General features: G+C 55.2%; 1 protein-coding gene across 5 annotated transcripts; it reads right to left on the bottom strand.

Annotated features, from left to right (window-relative positions):
• MSI1 (musashi RNA binding protein 1) lies at positions 974-24,331 on the bottom strand. Of its 5 annotated transcripts, none has more exons than XM_018061131.1 (15): positions 24,230-24,331; positions 24,021-24,061; positions 23,369-23,450; positions 23,186-23,270; positions 20,234-20,275; positions 18,365-18,457; positions 14,716-14,764; positions 13,474-13,556; positions 12,796-12,913; positions 9,649-9,729; positions 8,425-8,481; positions 3,671-3,739; positions 2,704-2,891; positions 2,181-2,244; positions 975-1,231 (listed from the first exon to the last, which is right to left on the bottom strand). In XM_018061131.1, the coding sequence occupies exons 1-14, from the start codon at positions 24,286-24,288 to the stop codon at positions 2,203-2,205; spliced, it is 1,089 nt and encodes a 362-aa protein (XP_017916620.1). In that variant the 5' UTR covers positions 24,289-24,331; the 3' UTR covers positions 975-1,231; positions 2,181-2,202. The 5 variants fall into 5 exon arrangements, with proteins under 5 accessions (XP_017916622.1, XP_017916623.1, XP_017916620.1 ...); XM_018061132.1 differs by having other exon boundaries at positions 2,704-2,858; XM_018061133.1 differs by lacking the exon at positions 8,425-8,481 and having other exon boundaries at positions 974-1,231.

Below are 25,494 nucleotides of genomic sequence, written 5' to 3'. Positions count from 1 at the left end.
CCTGAGCCTCTTTTTCCTTCGAAGAGGGCCCAGGGACTCGGGGCTCTGGCCACGGGACCATCCTGGTGGGGAACTTCAGTGAGAGAATGTGGGGGTTCCCTGAGAAGCCCTTTGCTTTCCCCTGGGGTCCGCCCCTTCCCAAAGTGCCCACCCCCAATGCCCACTCATGGGGGGCTCAGGGCAGAGACCATGAAGGCCTGACCAGGTAGGGGGCGGGCGGGGGTGACCTTTGGAGAGTTAATTCCTTTCCACCAGTGGCTCCGGGCGAGCCCTTCTCTTCCCTCGCCCCCACACTGGGTTTTTTTTGGGGTGAACGGGCCCAAGGCCTTTGACCCCATAGGGCCTGAGAGAGCGGGGCCTGCCTTGGCCACAGTTGAGGCCTGCAAGCTTACAGTAACGGTGTCTGAGAGGGAGGTACAGAAACGCAGGTGGGGTGAGGCGATGCCCTCGCCCCCAAGGGGTCTTAGAGACGGGTAGGGGCTTCACCTCACAGTATTTACATATATGATACAGGACGGGATGGTTCCAGGGGCTCGGCCTGGCCTCCTCAGCCTGTCCTCCTCTCCAGGGCTGGAGGGAGCTGGCCAGGGCCCCACACCCACATAGACATTTTGTTCTCAGCTGGTGGGGGGGCACCTGGCCCCTTGCCCCCTGCGGCCTGGGGCTTCACATTCACAAACCTAGAAATAGTTTAAAAAACCGTTTCTTTAAAAAACAGAACAAAACAAAACAAAAAGGAAAGAGAAAAGGAAGGAAAAATCAGAATAAAAAAACCAGGGTTGTGGCTGTCGCCTGTAGCAGGCCCCCTCCGCCCTCACTCTAGCTATGCACAAATACAAAAGCCTTCTGGGTGGGGGGGTCCTATGGGGGCGCGGAGGGGAGAGGGGCGCAGACCCGACGTGGGGGGGCGCGGAGAGGAGAATGGGGGGCGGGGGAGGCAGCGGGCGGGCGGGGGCAACCGGCTAATCCAAAATAAATAAAAGCAGGTAGGACAGGGGAGGTGGGGGAAAGGGCCAGGGGCGGAAGAGGGGGAGGTTAGTAGGGGAGCCAGACATGGATGTCCGGGGGTGAGGTGGAGGGGCAGCAGGGCAGGGGCCAGGGGGCCCAGGGAGTAGGGGGCAGGCAGTAGCGGTCCGAGTCGCTGCGGGGGAGGGGGCGGCGGCTGCGGCTGAGGTGTCCCCGCCCCCTCGCTGGCTCACTCGTGGTCCTCAGTCAGCTGCAGGCCAGGGCGCTGGAATACAGCAGCGGGTTAGCGGGTCCTGCCCCCCGCCTCTCTGCGGCCCGCAGAACCCAGTCTCCTCGTGCCTAAGGCCTCTTTCCCTAATCCCTTCCTAGGCAAGCTTTGTGCATGTATTTCGCATCTCCTGCTCCCTGTCTGGAACCCTCTTTCCCTAGATTTCTGGATGGCTGGATTCGTTCCAATGTCACCTTCTCAGGGACTGCGCTCTGAACCCCTGAAGCAGGTAGACCTCTCACGTGCAATTTAGAATGATCTCAGCTGCTCACTTGTTTTTTTTTTGTCTGTAGAGAGAGGCGAGCCTTTTTGGTCTTCTACCACCCCCTTCCTGAAACAAATGCTCAATAAATAGTTGTTGGAATGCACAAATGGACAAACAAAGGAAGTGTCGCTGGGACCCAGAGCGCCCCACTGTACACAGCATGATGGCTGTGTGTGCAGTGTCTTCCCCTCCCCCTCGCTCTCTGTATATGTAGATATGTGGACAGTATCCTGTTTCACCTGTTGGATATTCCAGTGCATGCATGCAGTCTATTTAACCGCTCTCCTGTTGATGGGCATTTCAGTTATAAAAATAAATGCCTAGAAGTAGAATCGCTGTGTTATGGGCATGAAATGTTTAGTCCAGATAAACCCTGCCCTTTGAAAAACCTGAGCTGATGTGCACAGGTTCCTCTCCTCCCTCATCACTGCGGAGCCCCAACAGTCTTAAAAAAAAATCTTTGCCTGAGCAGCAGCACATGCTGCCTTATGGTGGCTATCATTTACATCCTTTATGGAGCAGTTTGAGTCGCTTCTCCGGGTCTTTGACCATTGCTGGGATAAAGGTCTGTCTCCCCACTGGGGCTGTGGGTTCCATGAAAGTCTATGTCCCAGACTGCACTGCTCAACGCTAGCCTCCGAGGTGCCACCCACACCCCAAAGCCCCAGCCCACCTCCTCACCTCCTGCCACCTGTTTCCTGCTTCAGTGGTACCCATTGGTGAAAGCTGTGGCAATCAAGGGGCCCTGGAAAGAAAAGGATTTGACTCCTAGATTCCGGGGGGTGGCAGAGAAAGCCCAGGGGCTCCTCCTTTCTTCCACCGGAGCCTCAGGTAAGGCACAGACCTTCTCTAGCCCTGCCCATATCACCCCTACTTTCTCCTAGGGTAGATTATCCAGGGTAGGGCCTGAGAATCTGCAGATAACCAGAACCCTGGTTAAAAGGAGGGTACCCCTGAGACAGAATCTAGCCTCCACGCAGGCAGAGATGCTGAGCCTCATTTGCACAGTATTCCCAGAGCCACCCAATGCCTGGCATACAGAGGGCAATCAATAAATGCCCACTGAACAAGTGAATGATAACTCTCACTGATCCCAGGTCTCCCATCCATTATCTCTTGCCTCTCTTCTCCCCCTCCCCCGAAAGACAGACAAGGCCTCTCCCTCCTTCAACTTCTGGGGCCTCCAGGTCTGGGGGCCACTCACCCCAAGACTGTGGCCGAAGCCAGTGCTGGGGGCGGGGCTGGCAGCGCTGATGTAACTGCTGACCCCTGAGTCCTGATTGGCTGCTCCGTAGAGCTCGGCCATGGGGCCGGGGCTGGTGGTCCCTAGGAAGCCCCCTGTGCGGCTGGGAGTCGAACCTGGAGGGGGAGCCATCGTCCAGGGGTGAGAGCCTGGCAACCCAGAAAGAAGACGGTGATAGCCCCGGCGCCCACGGTGACCCCGCAGCAACCCCCCCAACCCATCCCACCCCCTCCCTCGACCTTGACCCCTCCCCCTCAGCCTCACCCCCACATCCAGCAGAGTGTTGTGGGACCACTGCCTGGAGATTGCCCAGAGTCTGTCCACCCCCACCAGCCTCAGCCCAGGGCCCCCTTTATCTCCGGTGCCACAGCTCAGCGGCCTCCTTACTGACTGCCCCTCCCTAGTGGAGCCCTTCCCACCTGTCCCCACCCTGTAGCTGCCTGCGCTGTCTAAAATGATCATCACTCTGCTATTCAAAATGTTTGGTGTTCCCCTAGAATCTGGTTCCTTGTCTCCACTCTTCACTCCTCCACTCCACCCATGCTAACTGGCCTCCAAGCCTTGGCACCTGCGTGTCCCTCTGCTGGGAATACCTTTCCTTCTCTTTGCCTTCAGATCGGAAGTTAAGAGGAGCAACCTCCTGGCAGCCCTTCCTGAGAGGCCCCTCTCTGACACCTGACTTCCCCCGGTGGGGCTATAACATGGGATTGCCTTTTTAACACCTGCCGCCCCACCAGCCTGCAAGCTCTGGAGGGCAGAGACCACACCTGTCTCCTTCCTGGCGGGCCTGCCAGGTGCTCAGTTCATAGTCCTTGAGTGAAAGAATGAGTGAGTCCCTCTGAAAAGGGGTGGCCGTGGCCACCTCCCCTCCCCTCTAGACTTATCTGTCCCCCATCCCCCTCGCCCCCTGCACCCCAGACGGCCTCACCTGTCCCTCGAACCACAGCTGCTGCTGCTGCCGCCGCCGCCATGGGTCCATAAGCGGTGAGGGGAATGGCTGGAAGGAAAGGTGTGGGCACTTCAGCGTGGTGGCTGAGGGGCAGCAGGGGTGTGGGCAGAGCCTCTCTGGCCATACCCCACCTCAGAGGGGTCAAGTACAGCCCCGGGGTCAGGCAGAAAAGAGCTCCCTTGGAGAAAGGGAGGAGAGAGGATGGCCTCCCAGGGATCGGCTGGGCCTCCGCTTCAACTTGGACTTGAGGGACACGTGTGCACAACCCAAATGTCATGGGGTGGGGGGATGCACAAGTCACATCTCACGGGGGGTTGGGATGGGGGTGGAGCACCCCCTGAGCTGCCCTGAGTATTACCCGCTGCTGCCATCACCAGGGAGGGCCCTTGGCTGAACTGGGGGGCTACTCAGCCCAGGGCTATCGAGAGATTTGTCCCTCCTTCCAGTCCAAGTCAACTGGAGCCGACGACTGACTGACAGAGGCACCAAAAGCCGGGCCTGTCGCCCCAGGACCAACGGACCAAGGTGCATTCTCGCCTTCCCCGCCCCTCCACTCCCCTGCCAAAAGATCCGCTGAAGCTTCAACAACCCCATTTCGCTCTTTCTGCTGCCTGGCCGGCTCCCCTCGCATCCCTCCTCCTGGCTCAGCACCCCTGACCATCACCCAGGAAGAAACGACCACTCCCCTCCCCAGGTCTCCTCATCCCCTTGTCTCTGACCCTCTCTTCAGACACAGGGATCTGGCTATTCCCTAGTTTGCTGTCTACCCCACTCCCCCCCAACCTCTACAGCGCCTTGTACACAGCAGGTGTTTAAGGAATAGCAGTGATCAAGACCATCCACAAGAAAAAGAAATGCAACAAGGCAAAACAGTTGTCTGAGGAGGCCTTATAAATAAATAGCTGAGAAAAGAAGACAAAGCAAAAGGCAAAGGAGAAAAGGAAAGATACACCCACTTGAATGCAGAGTTCCAAAGAATAGCTAGGAGAGATAAGAAAACCTTCCTCAGTGATCAGTGCAAAGAAATAAGAGGAAAACAATAGAATGAGAAAGACTAGAGATCTCTTCAAGAATATTAGAGATACCAAGGGAATATTCCATGCAAAGATGGGCTCAATAAAAGACAGAAATGGTATGGACCTAACAGAAGCAGAAGATATTAAGAAGAGGTGGCAAGAATACACAGGACAACTATACAAAAAACATCTTCACGACGCAGATAACCACGATGGTGTGATCACTCACCCAGAGCCAGACATCCTGGAATGTGAAGTGAAGGCCTTAGGAAGCATCACTATGAACAAAGCTAGTGGAGGTGATGGAATTCCAGTGGAGCTATTTCAAATCCTAAAAGATGATGCTGTCAAAGTGCTGCACTCAATATGCCAGCAAATTTGGAAACTCAGCAGCAGCCACAGGACTGGAAAAGGTCAGTTTTCATCCCAATCCCAAAGAAAGGCAATGCCAAAGAATGTTCACACTACCACACAATTGCACGCATCTCACACGCTAGCAAAATAATGCTCAAAATTCTGCAAGCCAGGCTTCAACAGTACATGAACCATGAACTTCCAGATGTTCAAGCTAGACTTAGAAAAGGCAGAGGAACCAGAGGTCAAATTGCCAACATCCACTGGCTCATGGAAAAAGCTAGAGAGTTCCAGAAAAACATCTACTTCTGCTTTATTGACTACATCAAAGCTTTTGACTGTGTGGATCACAACAAACTGTGAAAAATTCTTCAAGAGATGGGAATACCAGACCACCTGACCTGCCTCCTGAGAAATCTGTATGCAGGCCAAGAAGCAACAGTTAGAACTGGACATGGAGCAACAGACTGGTTCCAAATCAGGAAAGGAGTACGTCAAGGCTGTATATTGTCACCCTGCTTATTTAACTTATATGCAAAGCACATCATGCGAATGCCAGGCTGGATGGAAGCACAAGCTGGAATCAAGATTGCCTGGAGAAATATCAATAACATCAGATATGCAGATGACACCACCCTTAGGGAAGAAAGTGAAGAACTGAAAAGCCTCTTGATGAAAGTTAAAGAGGAGAGTGAAAAAGCTGGCTTAAAACTCAACATTCAGAAAACTTAGATCATGGCATCTGGTCCCATCACTTCATGGCAAATAGATGGGGAAACAATGGAAACAGTGAGAGAATTTTGGGGGGGCTCCAAAGTCACTGCAGATGGTGACTGCAGCCATGAAATTAAAAGACGCTTGTTCTTTGGAAGAAAAACTATGACCAACCTAGACAGCATATTAAAAAGCAAAGACATTACTTTGCCAACAAAGGCCCATCTAGTCAAAGCTATGGTTTTTCCAGTAGTGATATATGGATGTGAGAGTTAGGCTATAAAGAAAGCTGAGCACCAAAGTATTGATGCTTTTGAACTGTGTTGTTGGAGAAGGCTCTTGAGAGTCCCTTGGACTGCAAGATCAAACCAGTCAATCCTAAAGGAAATCAGTCCTGAATATTCACTGGAAGAACTGATGCTGAAACTGAAACTGAAACTCCAATACTTTGGCCACCTGATGGGAAGAACTGACTCATCTGAAAAGACCCTGATGCTGGGAAAGATTGAAGGCGGGAGAAGAAGGGGACAACAGAGGATGAGATGGTTGGATGGCATCTCTGACTCAATGGACATGAGTTTGAGTAAGTTCCTAGAGTTGGTGATGGACAGGGAAGCCTGGTGTGCTGCAGTCCATGGGGTCCCAAAGAGCTGGATACGACTGAATGACTGAACTGAACTAAACTAGGAGGAATATAACTAGGAGGGATTCGTGCTTTAATGATGGGTTGTCGTGAGCCTGGAGCTGCCTCCGGCTGGGGGTGAGCACCCCCTACTGCTTGACTCTGCCACTGCAACCCTGAGAGGCCACACTCCCATCCAGAGCCAGCGTCTCCCGTTCAAAGATGCGTGCCTGAGGGCTGTTTTAGTACCCTCGCCCTGAACTGGAACTGGAAGTGAGGTAAGGGACTCTGGAAAAAAAAAAATCCTTGTGAAAATTCTTAGGTAGGTTGTTGGACCAGGAGATGAAAATCTAGGACAGCATGCCTGCACAGTTGGGAGACACTTTGCCTAAGATCTTTAGAGTGCTGGCACCTTCTCACTCAAAACATCAACTCCTTTGAGAAGCCTTCTCTGACTACCCCTACTAAGGCAGCCCCTCGCCCCGACCCAAGCACCTTAGTACATCTTGTTTTATTTTCCTTGTGGAACCTCTCACCCGGTGCAAGTATCTTGATTTACTTGTTTATTCCTGTCTCCCTCCACCAGACTGTCAACTCCAGGAGGGCAGGGAGTTTGTCTCACTCCCTACTGAATCCCCACCGCCTGGTACAGCATTTGGCACAACAAATATTGATTAAACGCACGAGGAAATACTGTCATCCCTTGAAAGTGAGGGAAAAGCTCAGACCTCAGACCTCCAAGAACTGCTCAGCCTCAAACCCATTGCCTCCCCAGGCCAAAATGTCTGCAGAGGGGCTATTTCTTCCCTCAGTTCTTTAAGGGCAGGGCTGGGCCCTGAGGTCTGGTTTAGGGCCCAGTTAGGCATTTCCTGAAAGCAAAACCAGCATGCTCTCATCACAACAGTAAAGCATTACTCATTTGTATAATAAGTATTTATCTCTCTCTCTAGAGCACAAGTTCTGCAGATGAGAGCCTGGCTGTCTGGTTCCTTCTTTGCTTCCAGGGCTTGGCTATCTGTCTTACACAGTAGGCCCTCAACACAAGTTCCGAGATGAGTAGGAAAGACCCCCATCTGCCTCACTCTGCTCAGGGAAGATCTTCTATCACCCCCACCACCAGGACTCCCTCCCCCTCCTTCACCCCAGGTGCCTCTTTCCCCTCCCCCATTTTGGGGGCCCCCTAGGCACCCCTTGGAAGGAAGTTCTCATCTAAAGCAGCGTCCACACTTGTGTCTTCCACATATGGCTAGGTTCGGGGAAGGAGTCTGGGGGTGGGGTGAGGGGAGAAGCAGGTTGAACAGAGAAACCCGTTGCAGCCCACGTCATCTGCATCCGCCCCTTGCCCCTTGCCGTGGGCCTCTGCCCCGGCCCCAGCTCCAGAGCTGAGCTGACAGGCCCAGGTGAAAACTCCAGCTGGAGAAATGGCCCAGGATGGCCGCACACATCTCCCTACTTGCTCACGAGTTGCAAATAGGCTGGGTTCGGCCCTCAAATAGGTTTCATTTGGTCCCCAGGGAACTTAAAAATTTGAAATTCGTTGCTAATATTTGAAAATAACTGAAAATTCATTTGAAAGTGAAAGCCGGGTTTCTGGCTTCTCTTGGAAAAATGGGATCTGAACATAACTGGGTTTCTACATTGCCTCCTGGCAGGGGCAGAGCGGAGCCACGCCCACCACCATGTCCTGACGTCCCCACCCCGCCCACTCCGCTCCGAATTTGAGACCCTGGCTGGTTCACCGCTGGATCCCAGCGCCTACACGGTGCCTGGCATACCGGAGGCGCTAGATAAATATTTGTCAAATGGATGAATGAGTGATTTCGCCTCCATCTGCTGGGCTTGGCCCTGTGCCCTACCCTTAAGGACCATGTAGCTACACAGACTGGCCAGTGCCCGAGGCTGCTGCACCGCCAGAGGGCCGGAGGGCGGGAGAAGAGGGTCCCCCGAGCTTTCCCGGGGTCGGTCCCTGGGTCATTCTCTTTCTCCCCCATGTGGCCTGTGAGGTGTACGAAATCCGAGCGACTGACCTGTAAGCTCGGGGAGGACTGGGGCGCTCGGGAGAGGGGTCCGCTCTACACGGAATTCTAAAATGAAACGTAAAACAGCTTAGGAAGATGCAGAGAGGCCCCTCGGGCGTGGCCCAGGGAGGACGAAGGCACCCGCGGGACAGGCCATGCACAGGACCCGAGAGCTGCGGATGGGGAGAGCACGCAGGCCAGCAGGCCAGGGTGGGGAAGGAGACAAAGGCAGAGGTGAGACCAACAGGGAAGGGACAAGTGGGCAGAGTTGCCACCTACACCCCGGGCACTGGGAGATGGTGGAGCTTCTGTCCTTGGTGTTTTTCTTAAAAGGTCTGAAGGCACTAAAACATCTCCCAGAATCCATCTTTTTGTTCTATTTTGGGGGCAGGCAAGCAATGACCCTAGAGCAGCTCTGCCACCTTCTAGATGAGTCATCTTTGCAGTCACTTTTCCCCTCTGAGCCCATTTCCTCACCTAGAAAATCAGGCTCATCCTGCCTCCCCCTGGAGATCACTATCAGGACTAGTCAGGGTCATATGCACAGAGGAGTCATAGCGGGACAGCCCAAGGTGCAAGGGCTTAGGGAACCCTCCAGAGAAATAAGACCAAAAAACAAACAAGAGCCTTGCAAAAATACGATATTTGATATTAAAAAAAAACATTGAATAGCCATCATGGGAAAGGCTCAGAAGTTTGTTGGGCTTCTTGCCACGTATGGGAAGGGCTAGTGTTGTTCTTATTTTGAATTGCAAATGAGGGTGGTGATCATCGTGGTTTTAAATTGCTTTTCAGCATTCAGGGTCTCAAAAGGTCTCATCTGCCTTGGAAGGAGCTCACTGTAGCACATGGTCATTATAGGTGACTCCGTAAGGACACAGCCAACGCTGGCCCTCAGGGGAGACTCCCCACCACAAGCCTGATGCCCTTTTGGTGGAAGCGGCAACCCTGGAGGCAGGTAGGGAGGAAAGGCTAGAGGCAGGCAGAGGTCATCCTGGGAGGGAGGGGTGTCATGCAGGGCCACACAGGGAGCCCCACCCTCAGCTTCTCGGGAGGGGAGGGGGTGCTGGGTGGGGAGAGGCGCTCCTTCCTCAGACATGCCCTTCCTTCCTAACCTCCAGCAGGCAGACCTCCCCCCAGCCATGCACCACCCCCTGAACACTGCCCTGAGGAGTCAGACTGCCCAGGAACCGGGGACATGCTGGCAGCAGATGGACACTGGGCAGGACTTACCAGGGAACTGGTAGGTGTAGCCGGGGGCGAGGCCTGTATAACTCCGGCTGGCATAGGTCGTGGCTTGGAAACCAGGGTAACCTGATAAGGCAAGGGGACCAGTGTCAGATGCTTTATCTACAGCACTGTGGGGGAGGATGTATCATGAATAATAATCACATTTACCACATACATACCATCTGCATGCCAAGCCCTATACAAAGCCCCCTGCACACTTTGCTCTCTCCTTAAGAACCCCAAGTGGCACAGTTAGGAGCCTCATTTTATAGGCAGAGAAACTGAGGCTCAGTGAGGTGACACTAGCTGAGAATAACCCTAACCCTTATCGAGGTTCTGCGTGCTCTGGCTCCTGCCTCTATCCTCTCCTCGTCTACACCCTGCCCCTCTCACTCTGCTGTGGCCACCCTGGCCTCCACGCTGCCTTTCGAACTCACAAGCTCCTTCCCACCCCAGGGCCTTTGCACATGATAATTCCTCTGCCTGGGACACTCTTCCTCAGGTTTTCACATGACTATGCCCTTCTCACTGTGCAAGAGGCAGCTCAAATGTCACCTCCTCAGAGAAGTGATCCTGCAAAAGACCTCTCTCTCATCCGTTACAACCGTATTTATCATGTGACTCTCCCTGGTTTTTCCTTTCAATATTTATCATGTCACCCTGGTTTTTTCCTTTCATAGCACTGATGACCAGTATCTGAACTTATCCCAGGATTTCTTCAAGAGCTGATTTTCTGTCTTCCCCATCTTTTATTTCTGTCTCTCCATCACCAGCACAGTGCCTACTAATTAGTATGCATGTAACAGATATGTGCAGCTTGGAAAGAAAGATCACATAGTGAGTAATAATGGTATAATTGGGATTCAAAATCAGATCTGACTGGCTCCAAGTCTCTTAACCATGATTCTCTGTTGGTTAGAGTTGTTCTTTTCTCTCCCCCACCCTCACGTTTTTGGCGGTGGGGAGCTTCAACAAGCACATGTGGGATCTTGGTTCCCCAATCAGAGATCAAACCCATACCCACTGCAGCGGAAGCATTGAGTTTTAACCACTGCACTGCCAGGGAAGTCCCCTCCCCCATTTTTTAAAAGGGGTAAAACCAGATAATAAATTGTTTTGAAAAGAAAATTTTCTCAGAGTTCCAAAGGACACTAAAGAAACAGAACAACTCAATTCAAAAACTGATTCTGGTGGATCTTGTTCTGGAGGACAGAAATAGCTATAAAGGATAGTACTGGATCAACTGATAAAATCAGAAAATAGTATATTAGATTAAAATATTGTATCAATATAAATATATGAAGTTGATAATTATCATGTTTCATGAAAGCACATCCCTAATCTTGGGAAATACACACTGAAGTAATTTACCCTCAAATGATTTAGAGAAAAATCATAAGCATATCATATATGTGTGTGTATGCATATGTGTATATATATATATATATAGTATATATGTTATATATATATACACACATATACTTATGGAGGAATGAGAAAAGCAAATAGGGTATGATGTTAACAATAAGTGAATCTGGGGACTTCTCTGGTGGTCCACTGGTTAAGACATCACCTTAACTCATCATCACTCTTAAGGAATTAAGAGTTCAATCCCTGGTTGTCCCCCAACCAAGTCTAATATCTCACATGCCTCTCAGGCAAAAAACCAAAACATTAAAAAAGAAGCAATATTGTAACAAACTCAATAAAGATTTTAAAATGATCCACATTAGAAAAAAATCTTTAAAAAACTAACAGATGAATCTGGTAAAGGGTATATGGATTTTTTGGTACTACTACTTTACGTTTCCAGTTCTTCTGAAAATGTAAAGTTACTTTCAAATAAAAAGTCAAAAAACAAAAACAAAACTTCAGGAGCAGACAGTGTTCCACTTGGTGGGTATGCTCCTCACCCCCTTTATCTGTGAGCCCATTCCTGACCCTCTAGCCCATGCTATACCCCCTTCTCTGAGTCCTCAGGGCACCCCTCCCCCATCTCCAGCATAAAGACCCCCTTGTTAGTGTTCTCTTTCTGTGTATATACAGCTTGTCTCTCCAGGAAGACTGTGACCTTCTTGGGGTCCCAGCTCAGATTTTTCACCCTTGGTCAAGGGCCCCAAGCACTGCTGACTCCTGTTCATCTTCCAAGGCTCATGGTGACCTTGACCCCCCCTCCGCAGGGAGCTTCCCCAACCCCCAAGTTGATTTAGGTGCCTCCTCGGGCCTCCCACAGCCTCCAGTCAGTCTGTGGTGACACGGTCTGTTTAATCTTGTCTCTCACTTGATGGGAATTACAATGAAGGCAGGTCCTATTTCTCAGAAGCTGCTCAATAAATATTAGTCGAACAAACAAGAGGAAACAGGCTTCTCTCTACCTTCCCAAAGGCCTGTGCGTCTGTAAATGCTGTTCCATCTGCCTGATCATTTTTACCCTCCCCTGCTCCCTGCCCTCCCATGACTTAGCTCCTACTCAACCCTCAGACTCAGCTTAAATATCCTAGTGTCTCCAAGTCTTGGTCAGCTTCTCTATGACCATGCTCCCTTGGCCCTTATACTTCTCCATCCCAAACCTATTATGTTTTTGTTGTTAGTCACTAAGTTTTATCCGACTCTTTTGTGACCCCATGGCTCCTCTGTCCAGGGATTTTCCAAGCAAGTATACTAGAGTGGGTTGCCATTTCCTTCTCCAGGGAATCCTCCTGACTCAAGGATGGAACCCGCGTCTCCTGCATTGGCAGGTAGATTCTTTACCACTGAGCCACCAGGGACTTATTTGTTTTTCCTGCCAGACCATAAAGCTCCAAGGAAAGTCACTGCTGTAATTCTTGGCATAGGGCCTGGCATTTATAGCTGCTCAATAACTACTTACTGGATGGATGAGTGGACAAACAAATTGAACGGTGGGATGGACAGAAGGACCAATTAATAAGGAGCAACTGGACCATTCTTTCGGTCACCACCAGAGGGCAGCAACCCACAACCAAATGGCCCACCTTCGTTAGGATTGCTAGACCTGAGATCCTTGGTCCACACACCTCTTCCCAGACAGGAGGGCAGACCACAGAGGAAAGGCAACACCCACACAGCTCCTGGCAGCCCCAGGTGCAGTTCTGGGCAGAAAGAAGCCACAGGTGCAGGCCTAGCACATACCCAGCATGCCGATGCCCAGCATGAAGGCATCCATCCCGTAGGGCATGACTCGAGACCTCCCCCGGGCCGAGCCTGTTGGTGACATCACCTCTTTTGGCTGAGCTTTCTTACATTCCACCTGCAATGAGATCCGGCAGTCAGTCCCTCCTATAGACCCAGGGTCAGGGACCCTCCTATTCCCTGGCAGGCCTCTTGTTCATTTTGTAGTTACTATTTTTGGCGTGATCGCAATGTGCTAGAGATGGGTTGAGCATGCGGTGGTTCATCAAATGCTTACACCGGCCCTGAGACGGATGGAGGTACTACTGACACTCTCGTTTTACAGATGAGGGAACTGAGGCTGAGAGGGGAAGTCATCTGTCCAATGACTAGACTAGGAAGCGGTGGAATAAGGATTTCCGCCCAAGTCCCTCTGAGCCCACCAGCTGTGCTTTCTAACCGCCATATTCCTGTCCACACTTTCAGGGGGATGAAAAAACTGGCTCTGGCCCACCGACTGTGAGGCCTCTCTGCCTGCCTCCAGAACCTCCAAGCATTCCCTGGCTGACTCAGGCTAGAGCCCCAGTCCCCCTCTGCACATCATGCATAACGTTCCCCACCAGGGATTGAACCCGTCCCCCTTGCAGTGGGAGCGCAGAGTATGAACTACTGCACCGCTAGGGAAGTCCACTTGCTCACCATTTTGTTGTTGATTTCGTGGAAGTGGATTTCACACACTTTCTCCACGATGTCTTCACTCTCAAATGTGACAAAGCCGAACCCTGCAGGGCAAAGGCAAGGTCAGAACCGGGCTCCTGGTCAAAACCCAGCCCCAGGTCATACCAATAGCACTCACTCCCTTCCTACAGGCAAGTGTCTAAGAATTAATGAGAGGCTTCGCCCGCACCCTGGCAACCTCTCAATTACGTGATGAGATAGGATTTCAGTTCCCAAATCACAGAGGTGAAAACCAAGGCTCAGTGAAGTGACTGGCCCAAGATCACATAGCAAATTAGAAAGAGGCAGGGCTGTGACGCAAATCACATTCAACATGCCTTTTCTCTTCCTCAGATGCTTTCCAGAGAAGGAAATAGAAATACTTTAAAAATACACACACACAAATACTTCTAAAAACGTACATGAACATGGACAAGTATATTTTTGTATACAAATATACACACACATACACACCCCTAGATACCCATACATCACAGAAACACTCTAACTAGTGCTCACAAAGGCATAAAGGCCCCTGTGTGCATATGAGTTACCCTGACATGCTAGGTCTACACAACTGTTCAGTATCAAATACCCTCACATGCATAGATACAAACACATACACACACACACACCAGCACATACCCCATTCCCCAAACAGGCTAAAAGGCCCAAAGCTCTGAAGGCACTGGAGAAACCACCCTGCCTCCTCCTGGGTGTGCCCCAGGGGCTGGAATGGTATTTCTCAGAAGGCAAGGCCCTTGGGAAAAAAACAAGCAGGCAGTGCACACCCGGTGGCCCAGATGCTCCCAGATCCAGGGGCAAGGGGGCTGGGCTCGGCCCAGGGGTGGGGCAAGGGGGCCAGTGGCAGGAGCAGACTGTAGAGTCAGCCTGACCCTGGGGTGGCCGGGCCCCAGCTCTGGTTACCAGGGACAAGGTAAGCCCAGCAGACACCGGCTGGGGCGGGGGCGGAGGGCTCAGTTGCAGGGGGAGGAGAGGTCCACTCCTCCGTTCCTCTCCTCTCGGGTGTCTGCAATTCGGCAAGTTTCTAGCACAGGAAACGGCGGGACAAAAGCCTTCTGTAAGGCCAGGCCCGGGAGAGGATGCAGATCCTCGGGGATAGGATGTCAGGAGGCGAGATGAAAGGGCAGCTGTGACCTGTAGCCCCCTGGCTGACCACAGGCCCCCCAGCCCAGCCTAGGAAGGGGGAGGGGCCACACTTACCTCGGTGCCGGTTGGTGGTTTTGTCAAACATCAGCATGGCATCATCCACCTAAAACAGAGCTCCCGTGGAGGACCCACCAGACCCAGGGGTCTCCACCGCAACCCAGGAGCGAGGGCTCCGACACCCACTCCCCTCCTGCCCAGTCCAGGCTTTATCCTCAACCTGCTTCCTGGGTGGGGGATAGCATTCCATCTGCAACCCCACTGGCTGCCATAGCACCCCCGTTCACCACCAGATTCTCCTGCAAATATTAAGCACCCACTATATGCCTGGCACTTTGCCCCACCGTCTTCTCCTGGCATGGTAAGAGCCTCATTCTGTTGATGAGGAAATGGGCTCAGAGAGGTAAAGTCACCTGTCCAGGGTCACACAGCACATCCCAGATCAAGCCTGGGAGGAGTAGGAGGAGGCAGACAGTGGGTGCTAGAGGAGAAAATAGAGGAGTAAGATAGGAGATGGGGAAGTGAAAGCCTCTCTCCTACTTGCAAAAGGCCAGGAGGCCAGCAGCCACTCCAGTCAGACCCAACTCCCCTCTCCTTGTACTGATCTTTTCCTCTAATTGAGGTTTCCTTTTGCTAGAGGCTGTAATTAAAGCAAGTAGAGTTCAGTGCTTGGGCTGCTGGCCTCCCACTGACTGGGGGAGGGGAGAAGGGTGGAGGAAGGGGGAGGTTCTGCATTATTCCCCATCCCTTGGACCCCAAGTCTTCTCTTCTTGCTGCTCCCTCAAGGCATCCTCTTGGATGCACGGACAGCCACAGGCCTTCTCTTCCCTTCCGCAGTCCCAGCTTCCCTCTGCCTACATCTGCTGCTTCCTCCTTGCCCTCTTAATTCTTCAGCCAATGTCAGCTGTCTCACGGGGTTAAGCTAAGGTCGGATTCATCCTGGGTGGAATCAAGGGCTGCCTCTGACACTGCCTCTCCCCATTCCACCTCCCACTCCAGCTGCTGACCCTCCCCCAAATGGTCAGACACCCAAGGGATCAAGGAAAACTTCCTGAGGCCTTGGGGCACAGCCTCTTCCCCACTCGCCTTTGCTCTCTTTCCAGGCTGTCATCCGCCTTGTTAAAGTGGAAAGGGCGGCCTCTGAGCTGGGTGGTCCTCCAGCTCTTAGGCACCAAGCAGCAATCAGGCCCCGGACTTTCCCCAAGGAGAACCAGGATCCCCCCACACCAGTAAGTCAGGAGGCAGCTGGGTCCCCCTGGAGAATCTCAGGAGAAAATGACATCTCTCTGCCCAAAGAGGCGCCTGACCTAGGGCCGCACAGCTCGGTGTCACCCTTGCTGCCATCCTTATGGACCCATTCTGAGTCCCAAATCAGCTCAGCCGTCCAAACTGGATGGACACTTCATGTTTGGCACAGAGAAAAGAGAAACCCGGAAAGGGGGAGCTTGTGATAAAAGCATAGGCTTTGAGTAGGACCGGCTGGAGCTGGAAAGTAACCTTGGCCAGCAGCTTTAGGTCTCTATGATTCAAGTTCGTTATCTGTCAAATGGGGCGTTAGCTGTGTCTTATAGGGAGGCGTTAAAGGAGATCTGCATGCAACACTCCTAACTCACAGCACCCGGGATAGAGTAAGCGCTTAATAAACAGCAGCTGTTATTATTATTAGTACCTTTACTAGAGAGGGGCTTGCCCACAGTCACATGGGGCAGGCTGGCGAAGCTAGAGAGTAAAAGACTGCACACCACTGGCTTTGAAGGCTCCATGAAGGCAGCGCCAGGTCAGTCATGACCACCCTATCCATCACGGGACTTGTGCTCCCTGATTACTTTTTGAACAAATGAATAGATGAACCCAGCCACACCCTCCTTCCCTATCCCGCTGCTGAGTTCCTGATTCAGCCCAAATCCACCGCCCTTCCTCCAACCAACCCCCGTCGCTCCACCAGCCCTGGCCACCCCCCACCTTTCAACCTGGGCCTTGGCTGGACAGACCCGGAGTAGGCAAGGGGGGTTGAGGCCAGGGCATAGAGCAAGGAAAAGTGGTTGGGGGTCCAGGGCTGGACCCCCCACTGGCGTCCCCTCCTGGGGCCAGCAGAGGGGAGGGAGGCTCCCAGCCCAGTGTCCTTAATAGGCTTTGGTCTCCATGGGAACCCGGGGGCAGGGGGGCTTGGGCGAGGGGGGGGGAGGGGAGGCGGCCGAGGCCTGCTGACCAGTGGGAGCCGCCAAGTTCGGCGGCCGCTAAGCCTGAGTGGCAGCCATGGCGGCTGACCATTGTTCCCCCCTCGGCGGCGGCCCCTCGATCCGGGCGGGGGGCCCCCCGCCGCGGGGCCCTTGGCATTCCCGGCTGTCCCCCTCGCTCCCTGGCAGCCTATTCTCCGGCTCCCCCTGGCCTCCCCGGGCCGGTTTCACATGCCAACGCCGATTTAGGCCCGAACAAAAGACGCGGCCGCTGACGGCTTCTCCTGGGGCCCGGTTGCCATGGCAACGCCGGCCCCGGGGGCAGGCGGCCTCCAATCACAGCTGCTGGATCAGATTAGTGCGAGCTCTAATGCTCGGCGCTCAGACACAAAGACACCCCACCGGAGCCCGAGCGGGGCCTGCTGCTTCCCAGGAGCGCCCTTCCCTCTGGGGCCCAGGCCGCCCGACCTGCCCTGGATCCGGTACCCGGGTCCCTGCGGAGGTGCCTTGAGCCTAGGCCTCTGGCTCCGGCATCGCCAGCATACGCTGGCCAGGGACCTCCCACCGGCTCGCCTTCTACCCTAGAGGCAGGGGGCTGGAAACCCACCCAGTCACCAGCTAATGTCCCATTCCCAAGCCACGGTTCTCCTGTGCCTTGCACCTTATACAGGGAACCGAAAGGGCCTTGATGAGAAGGTGAGACCCAGCCGGCAGCCTGTTTCACGTCTGAAAAGCTCAGGGACCCCAGGACTCAGCACAGAAATCTCTACTTCACCCTGAGGCTTAAGTAAAACTTGGTCCCCTCCTAGCCATCTCTCCATGGCACCTTGATGTTCACACGCTCCCCTTTCTGGGGAAGGGGGTACACGCTATTGTCTGATGTCACTACATTGCTTCTGCATGGACTAAATGGCCCAGAAATTTAAGTTCCAGGCACCGCAGAGCTGAGAACCAGTTCTCTGAGACTGATCAGGAATTTGGGGTGGTCTCTGCAGCCCCTCTCCGATAAGCTAAGAGATCTGCAACGCCCCCCCACCCACCCCAGCTCCCACCTGCACAAGCAGGGTTCTGAGTACAACTGGGAGTCATATTTATTGCCTCGTTATCATCCTTAGCAGGAAGGAGTGGGGGAAGGTACAACCACCCTGTGGACTGGACAGGTGCAGACTCCCAGGAGGCCAAGGGGGTGACTGGATTGAACTGGCTTCGGGAGCACAGCCTCCCTCAAGAGAAGAAAGATAAGCAGGAGAAGGGCGACAACAGGGATAGCTACTGTATGGCTTCCCTCCCTGGGGACGCGTACACAGAGTCTGAAGCCCACAGATAGGCCAGGAGCCTGAACGCTGGGTTTGGCCCAGCCTCACCCACAAAAGGACCCAGCCCCCTTTGCGACTCTTGCAGGAATTGGAATGACCTGGCTGGACTCCGCACTTGCTACTGACCAAAATTCCACAGGGCTTTCATACCCCGAGCCCGGCCCCCCTCCCCCCACCCTGACCCCCAGCCAGCGCTCCCTAGTTCAGACCCACCTTCCCAAACTGCTCAAAATACTGCTTCACATCCTCCACCGTGGTGTTTACTGATAGGCCCCCAACAAAGATCTTCTTCGTTCGAGTCACCATCTGTTCGGGGAGGGAATGAGAAAGTGGGCATCTGAGTCCTGTGGCCTACCGCCACCAGCGGGGGCTCCAGCCCTCCTGCCGGGGTGCCAGCTGACAGCTCTCTGTGGCCCCAGCTACTCAGAAGACTCCCCCCCCACCACCCCAAACTCCCCCCTTGGACTCTCACCTCTGGGCCTGTCACAGGCAGCTGTACACCCCACACCCTGGCTCACTCCCTGGGGTCTGTGTCAGGAAGTGGGTGGCTGGCTCAGTGACCCAGACCTACAGCCGTACCTCGAAGACCCCACCAGCCACTCCTAGAAGAGGCCAAGACCCATCCCAGGGTCCCCCTGAACTTAACACCGACATTTTCCTCATCAACCTCTTCCCAACCCAACCTCTGGCAGCCCCGTGGCCCCAGCCCTGTTTTAGGAAGAACACATGGTCCTAATTACCCCAGGAGCGCATGGCTAATCCACGGCAATTCCCAGCCCCATCCTAGCACTAAAGCACCTTCTGTCACCAAACTGCTTAATGGAATTAACCCAATTCCGACCATGTGCTCCCTGGTGCGGCTTCCTTCCAATACCTGGTCCATAATTGCTTTCAGGCCCTCTGCTGGACCCTGGCAGGGATGCCCTTTTCCTGTCTCCCCAGACTTGCCCCTCTCCTTTCACTGTGGCCGGAGCTAGGCGCCATGACTCAGAGTCACAAAGCTACCAGTTCCCACCAACCCCTTGCAAAGGGGGAAACTGAGATTTCCTGGAGAGGGACCTAGTCCCTGGACACATGATTATATCAGCCGACTCAGGGGTCCTGCTCCCAGGACTGTAGTCAGGCCACCGCCTGTCTCCTGTTTTCAACTGCTTAAAAATTAAGATGTAGCTAGTTGCCCTGGGAACTGGAATACCACTGTTAGGCCCCTGTGCTGCACCAAAAGTTTTGAGTTCTGTATGGCTCCACTGCTCAGAGAGCTGTTTTGTGGGCACCTAGAAAAATCTGCCACAGCACCAGGGACAAAGAACACTTAGGAAGGCAGCCACAGTCACCCAAGTTGAAAGATAACAGGTAACAGATGCTAGGATCCCTTCCCTCTCTGCAAGCCCAACGCACCTCATCCCAGAGGTGAGGGGAGCTGGGGTGGGGGCGGCCACTGGGGGTCAGAGGTAGCTCCCTGACCTGTCTCTAGTTCAGCTTCAGCTGGTAAGTCTGGGATGTATTTGAGTGCCTCCCACCCCAGAGGTGCGGGCACAGAAGTTGTGATCTCCAAAGTCACAGAATTAGAGTCCAAAGTTTGCATGCGTGCATGCTGGCACTTCAGCTGTGTCCAACTCTGTGTGACCCTATGGACCGTGGCCCGCCAGGCTCCTCTGTCCATGGGGATTCTCCAGGCAAGAATATTGGAGTGGTTGCCATACCCCCTCCAGGGGATCTTCCCGACCCAGGGACTGAACCCTCATCTCTGTGTCCCACACATTGCAGGCGGATTCTTTACCCTCTGAGCCACTAAGGAAGCCCAGAATCCAAAGTGTACTGACTTCAAATACAGGGCAATGAATCCCCCAAGGGGTTCCTCTTTCTCTCAACACACACAGGCCCCTCTCCCTAGTCCACCCCAGAGCACAGATGGAAAAATGCATCGTGTCTGCAATCCAGAAAGCAAGGACATCAGGAATCCTCCCTCCTCCCACCCCATGCCATGCCATCAGCACTCCACCCAGAAGCCTCTTCCATAGAAGAGAATGATGGGAAAATCTCTACTGGTGGTACAGAGCTCCCAGACACAGACATACCTACCTTAGGCTGTGCTCGCCGAGGAAAGGCCACCTTGGGATCAATCTGAAAGAGAAGACAGAAGTAGAGGAGCCTTGGTTATTAAACACAGCCTGAAGATCTGAGGACCACTCTCATCCCAGGACACAGAGGTTACACAGAAGTGACAGAAACCACCATGGCCTCTGGCAGAAAGATGTAATGGTTAGAGCTGGGCTGCTGGGTTCAAATCCCACTTAACGCAGCTTCCCAGCTGTGAGATCGTGCACAAATGACTTAACCTCTCTGAGCCTTAGGCTTGAGCTCACCCACAAAATGGGCCAGTACTGACATCCACCTCAAAGGATCCTCTGCAGATTATTTGAAGTAATGCTTACAAAGCACTTGTTGTCTAGCCCTCAGCGAGAACCAGAAAAAAAGTAGGCATAGACTTATTCCTTCCGGCACCAGGTATATTGAAGCCCTTCCTGCCTGAGAGATACCTGTCCAGGTGAGGCAGGCAATCCAGATTGCAGGAGCCTTGGGAATGGAAACAATCTTTGCCTGCAAAAGGCTTTGAGATAAGAGTTCGTAAACCACAAGGGTAGACTCCATTCTGTTTTCCCAATACCACCGCCATCTAACAGTCCTTCCTGATGGTGCAAGCAAACGGTTCCCTGATAGTACAGGTCGGCTTGGGGTGAAACAGAGCACAGGCTTTGGTGACATGCAAGAGCATGGGATTTGGACTCAGAAACTTTGGGCCCCTGGCCAAGTCTGTGATCTTAGGAACTTGCCTGACCCCTCTGAGCCTCAGTTCTCTCATCTGCAAAGTGGGGACAATAGCACCCACTTTTCCCAGAGGCAGCTGCATGGAATCAAATGAGATAACGCAGGTGAAAGCGTTCCTTTGTGAACTGCCCTTCTTTGCACAAACAAAGGTGCTATTACCAGCAGGCCACCTTTGCCCTTGGCCGTGAACAACTAAAGGGGAAAAAGCAAGATGCACCTGGGTACTCCCAGGTACTATATTCGTACTAACAAACATCAAAAGGCAGAGCTCGAGATACTGTGATCAACACAGGACCTCTGAGGCCCAGTCATTTCAGAGTATCTTGCCACTCACGTGGGTGGACACCACTCAGAAGTTCACCAGCCAATCACAGGCAACATCTGTCTTTCCCCACAGTTCCTTCCGTTCAAAACTCAGCCTAGTTCTAGGCAACAGACTCTGTCTCCTCACTGCCTGAATGGCACGAACCAGGGAACAGCCCTCCTGTTTCCCCCACTGGAATCTACCCACAGAGAAGGAACCTCCAGACTCCACACTGGGCAATGCTTCCTCTCTCCCCAAATCCCATGGGGCTCCAGGGATAATTATAGCTGCCCACTGATTTTGTATCTCAATGGACATGTTCATCCTTCTATTTCTCCTGGAAGCCACCAGAACACACCTCTGACAGTCCCCCTGTGCAGACACTGAAGGGGAGATGGTACCTAAGCCAGGGCCCACAGACCCACGCACAACCAGTCGCTGACACACCCTACCTCCACTCTGACTCACAGCTGGAAACATAAAACCCAACAAGTAAATAAAAGGTGAAAGTCAGAACCCAAAATAGTCTTCCCACAATAAGCCTCCCTTCCACCCCCACCCCTTTCCCAGGCTGGAGAACGCCAAACACAAAGCCCCTGCCCTTTTCAAAGTCCTGCATCTCAGAAGGATGCCTATCTCTTGCTCCTTCCTCCCCTCTCTCTTCCTCTTGTCCATCGTCCATGCCCCTGCCCCCCAGCTCCAACCCCAGTCCCAACATCTCGGCTTCCTGAGTGCCGCAGAAGCCATCAGTGCATTCTGAGGACAGGGGATGGTAGGAGAACAGGCAGCTTGATGGCAGATAATCACCAAAAACAATAGGCCACTGTCTCTCCATTCCTAGCTTGGGTCACTCGGTCTGCGCCAAGAAGATCCTTTCAGGGCCGGCAAAGTTGAGGCCTGGCCTCATTGGCTCATTACCGCGGGCAAGAGTGGGAGCCACTGGGCAGAGATAACAGGAGCTGGGGACAGGCGGTAGTTTAACAAATTCTTGGGCACAACCAGCTATTGTTGCAGGTAAGCAGGAGCCAGTGACTGACCCAAGCAGGGAGGCCCAGCGCTGGAGGAGAGTGGGGGAGTGTGGAGAGAGGTCGCACTGTCCCTGGCAGACAGTCACCCCATCACAGAGGAGCCCTTCCTCGGGTTTCTCCTCTCCCCTCTCCCCTGGAGCCGGGGCCTGGGCCAGCGCCCCCTGCAGGGCCCAAGACACTGGGGAGCTGCGGGACAGCAGCAGAATATTCCCAGAGTCTGAATGCCCAGCCAGCGGCTTCTCCCCAGACCCAGCCGGCAAGAGTTGTTTCCAGGCAAGCTAGGGCCCTCCTCATAAATTCCTCCACGGGCAAAGCAGGTTCACATCTTCCACACAAAGCCAGGAGCTCATTGACCAAAAGTCAGGGGAGGGAGGGTGAGAAGGAGGGGGGATTCAATGATGCTTTGCCATTGGTCTGCAATGGGGTAGTGCGGGGGGGGGGGGGGGGGAAGCCAAGTACTCGTTGGAGTTCAGAGAAGCCACGGGTGGGTCACTGCAGCCCTGACTCACCCCACTTGGGCTAGGGGAGGGACCTAGCCCCACCCCAAGCTCCTCTCTGAGGCATCAAGTTTAGTATGTGAAGGGAGGGGGAGGCAGCCTCACCGTTCCTCCCCAGTCCTGGAGGGACTGGGGTGGAGTGGGGATGTAACAGCGCTTAGCAGGCTTGGGATTTTGCAGCTCCGTCTCCCCTCAACTCGACTGACAAAGTTTCAGAGCGTGGCAGCCCTTCTACTCGGCAAACGCCCTCCTTTCTCCCGGGATCCCATCCAACTGCCCTCCCCCCCCCCGCCCGCAACCCCGGACAGAGTCCTGCCCCTCTCCTCCAGCGACCTCCCTCTCCCAAAAGAACCCCGAAGCCCCGAGGGCCACTCACTGTTTTGGAGTCGAGCTCGTGCCGCGACTGCGCCAGGACTTTATCCACCCCCGCCTGGTCCATGAAAGTGACGAAGCCGAAACCCCTGCGCGCCGTAGTGAGGGAGAGGCAGATGGTTACAAGGCAGAGAGCGGCGGCGGAGCGGGGCGAGCCGGGAGCCGGAGGAGGGGGTGAGGGGCTCACCTGGATCTCTTGGTCAGGGGGTCCCGCATCACCAGACACTCCTTCACCTCCCCGAACTGGCCGAAGTATTCGCGCAGCCCTTCTGTAACCACACACCCGCCTTCGGACCGGCCCGCGCCCCTGCGCCCTTCCCCCCTTCCCCCGTCCTTTGCCCCCAGTGACCCCGGCGCGGTCCGGCCGCCCCCGCGCCCAGCAGCCTGCACGCTCTCCGGCGCTTCCCCCCCCCACCCCTGGTCTTCACCCGGCTCCCCTGGAGCCTCCTGGCGCCCACGGGGGCCCCAGGAAACCGAGGGCCGAGCAGGGCTGGAGGGGGGACGGCTCCGGCCGGGTTCCCGCCGCTCCGGGAGCCGCCTCACAAAAGTTTGAGCCGCAGGTGCGAGCGGAGTTGGCGCTGCCGCCGGCGGGTCCCCGGGGCCCAGCCCACCCCCCACCCCCGATGCCCCCTGAACCCCTCATCTCCTTCCCTCCACCCGCTGGGCCGTGCGCGCTTGCCGATCGCCCTGCGCTCTCGGGGTCCCCGGGCGGGGCGCGAAACGGCGCAGGGGCGCCCGGGGTCAGCGGGGCGCAGGGCCGGGCTGGGGTGTCCGGTTCCGGGGCGCCGGGGGGTCCCGGGTGCCCCACCGGGCCGGCGGGCGCTCCCGGGCTCGCTCACCCTGCGTAGTCTGCCAACTGAGTCCCCCGATGAACATCTTGCTGCGGAGGAGGAGAGACACAAAGGGCCCGCGTGAGCGCCGGGCGCCCGGGCGCAGGGGGCGCGGGCCCGGGCCCCGGGGAGGCCCGGCCCGACCCGGATCGGCCATGTTGGCGGGGCCGGGGCGGGCGCGGGCCAGCGAGGCCGGGCCGAGCCGGGCCGGGACGTACCAGGGGTCGTGCGGCGAGTCCGGGGAGGCGAGGCCGGGCTGGGGCGCGTCAGTCTCCATCGGGAGCCGCGGGCGGCGCGGGCAGCGGAGCGGCGGCGGCGGCGGCGGCGGCAGCGCTCGGCGCGGGGCAGATGAGGAGCGCGGCGAAGGGGGCCGGACGGACAGGCCATGCTGCCCCCTCCCCCGACCCCGCTCGGGCGGGCGGGCGGGGACGGCCGAGGGGAGGGCCCGCCGGGGGCCGACCTGCCGGCTCCTCCCCCCGCCGCCCTGCGAGCATAAAGCCCAGCGCTCGCCAGCCCGCCCGCCCGGGCGCTCGCGGAGGCGGCGGCGCCCGGACCCCGCTCCCGCCGGGCTCCCGGGTCCCCGAGGGCGAGAGAGACCCCCTCGAAACCTGAGGCGGGCCGGGACCTGGGCGCGGCCGCACCCCCCACCCACCCCGGCACGGGGGCCGGGCCGCGGGAACGCCCTCCCGGAATGAAGCGCTTCCCGGTGCCTTCAAGGTAGCTCGGTTCCGGATCGGGGACCCCCCCATCCCTAGTCCTCCCTCTCAGTTCCCCGGTATCTAGAATCTAAGAAATCCCCAATCTCCCTGGGTCGGGTGGGAGATAGCCTCCCCAGTGCCCTCACGTTCCAACTGGTGAGGATCCCTCCATTCCCCCAGTCGGAGCGAGAATCGCCCTCCGAGCCCCCAATTTCCGCTAAACCTAATTTAGAGTTCCCCCCCTCGGCTGCCCTCGGTCCACTCCCAGTGTCCCATACCGCCCCCCTCCCGCAAGTCCAGTTCGGGGAACTCTCTCGGTGCATCGCGTCCCGAGCGGGGAGCCTCCATCAGCACCCCAGTAGAAACCGTGTTAGTTTCCCTCGACCCTTTCTGAGACTCCCTCTCGGGTCCCCCCACCTCAACCCCTTCCATCCACAGCCGTGGACTCTATAGTCATTTTGAGGAAACCCTTCTGCTCCGAACTCGCGTTCTTGGTTTGCCGGTTACCCACTGCCCCCACCTCCCCAACGTGAGGAATCGCCACCGTTTGCCTCACTCCCAGGCTAACTCTGGTCAGCCTTGCTCGAACTTCCGTCTGGATTCGGGAAAGCAGGTCCCAGAGGCTCACCGCCCAGTCCCTATGGAGGCTGGGGAAAAGGTCAGCGCCTCCAGAGGGCCCCGCACACCCCGCTTCCAGTTTAGAAGCCCGTTGGCTCAGCTGTGCACCTTCCTCTTTGAATGACTGCCCCCCCTTTTTTTTTGCAGAGTTCTAAACCCCACCCCAT

Source organism: Capra hircus, chromosome 17 (assembly GCF_001704415.2).
Source record: "Capra hircus breed San Clemente chromosome 17, ASM170441v1, whole genome shotgun sequence".
NCBI lineage: Eukaryota > Metazoa > Chordata > Mammalia > Artiodactyla > Bovidae > Capra > Capra hircus.
This window is presented reverse-complemented; position numbering and strand designations above follow the sequence as displayed.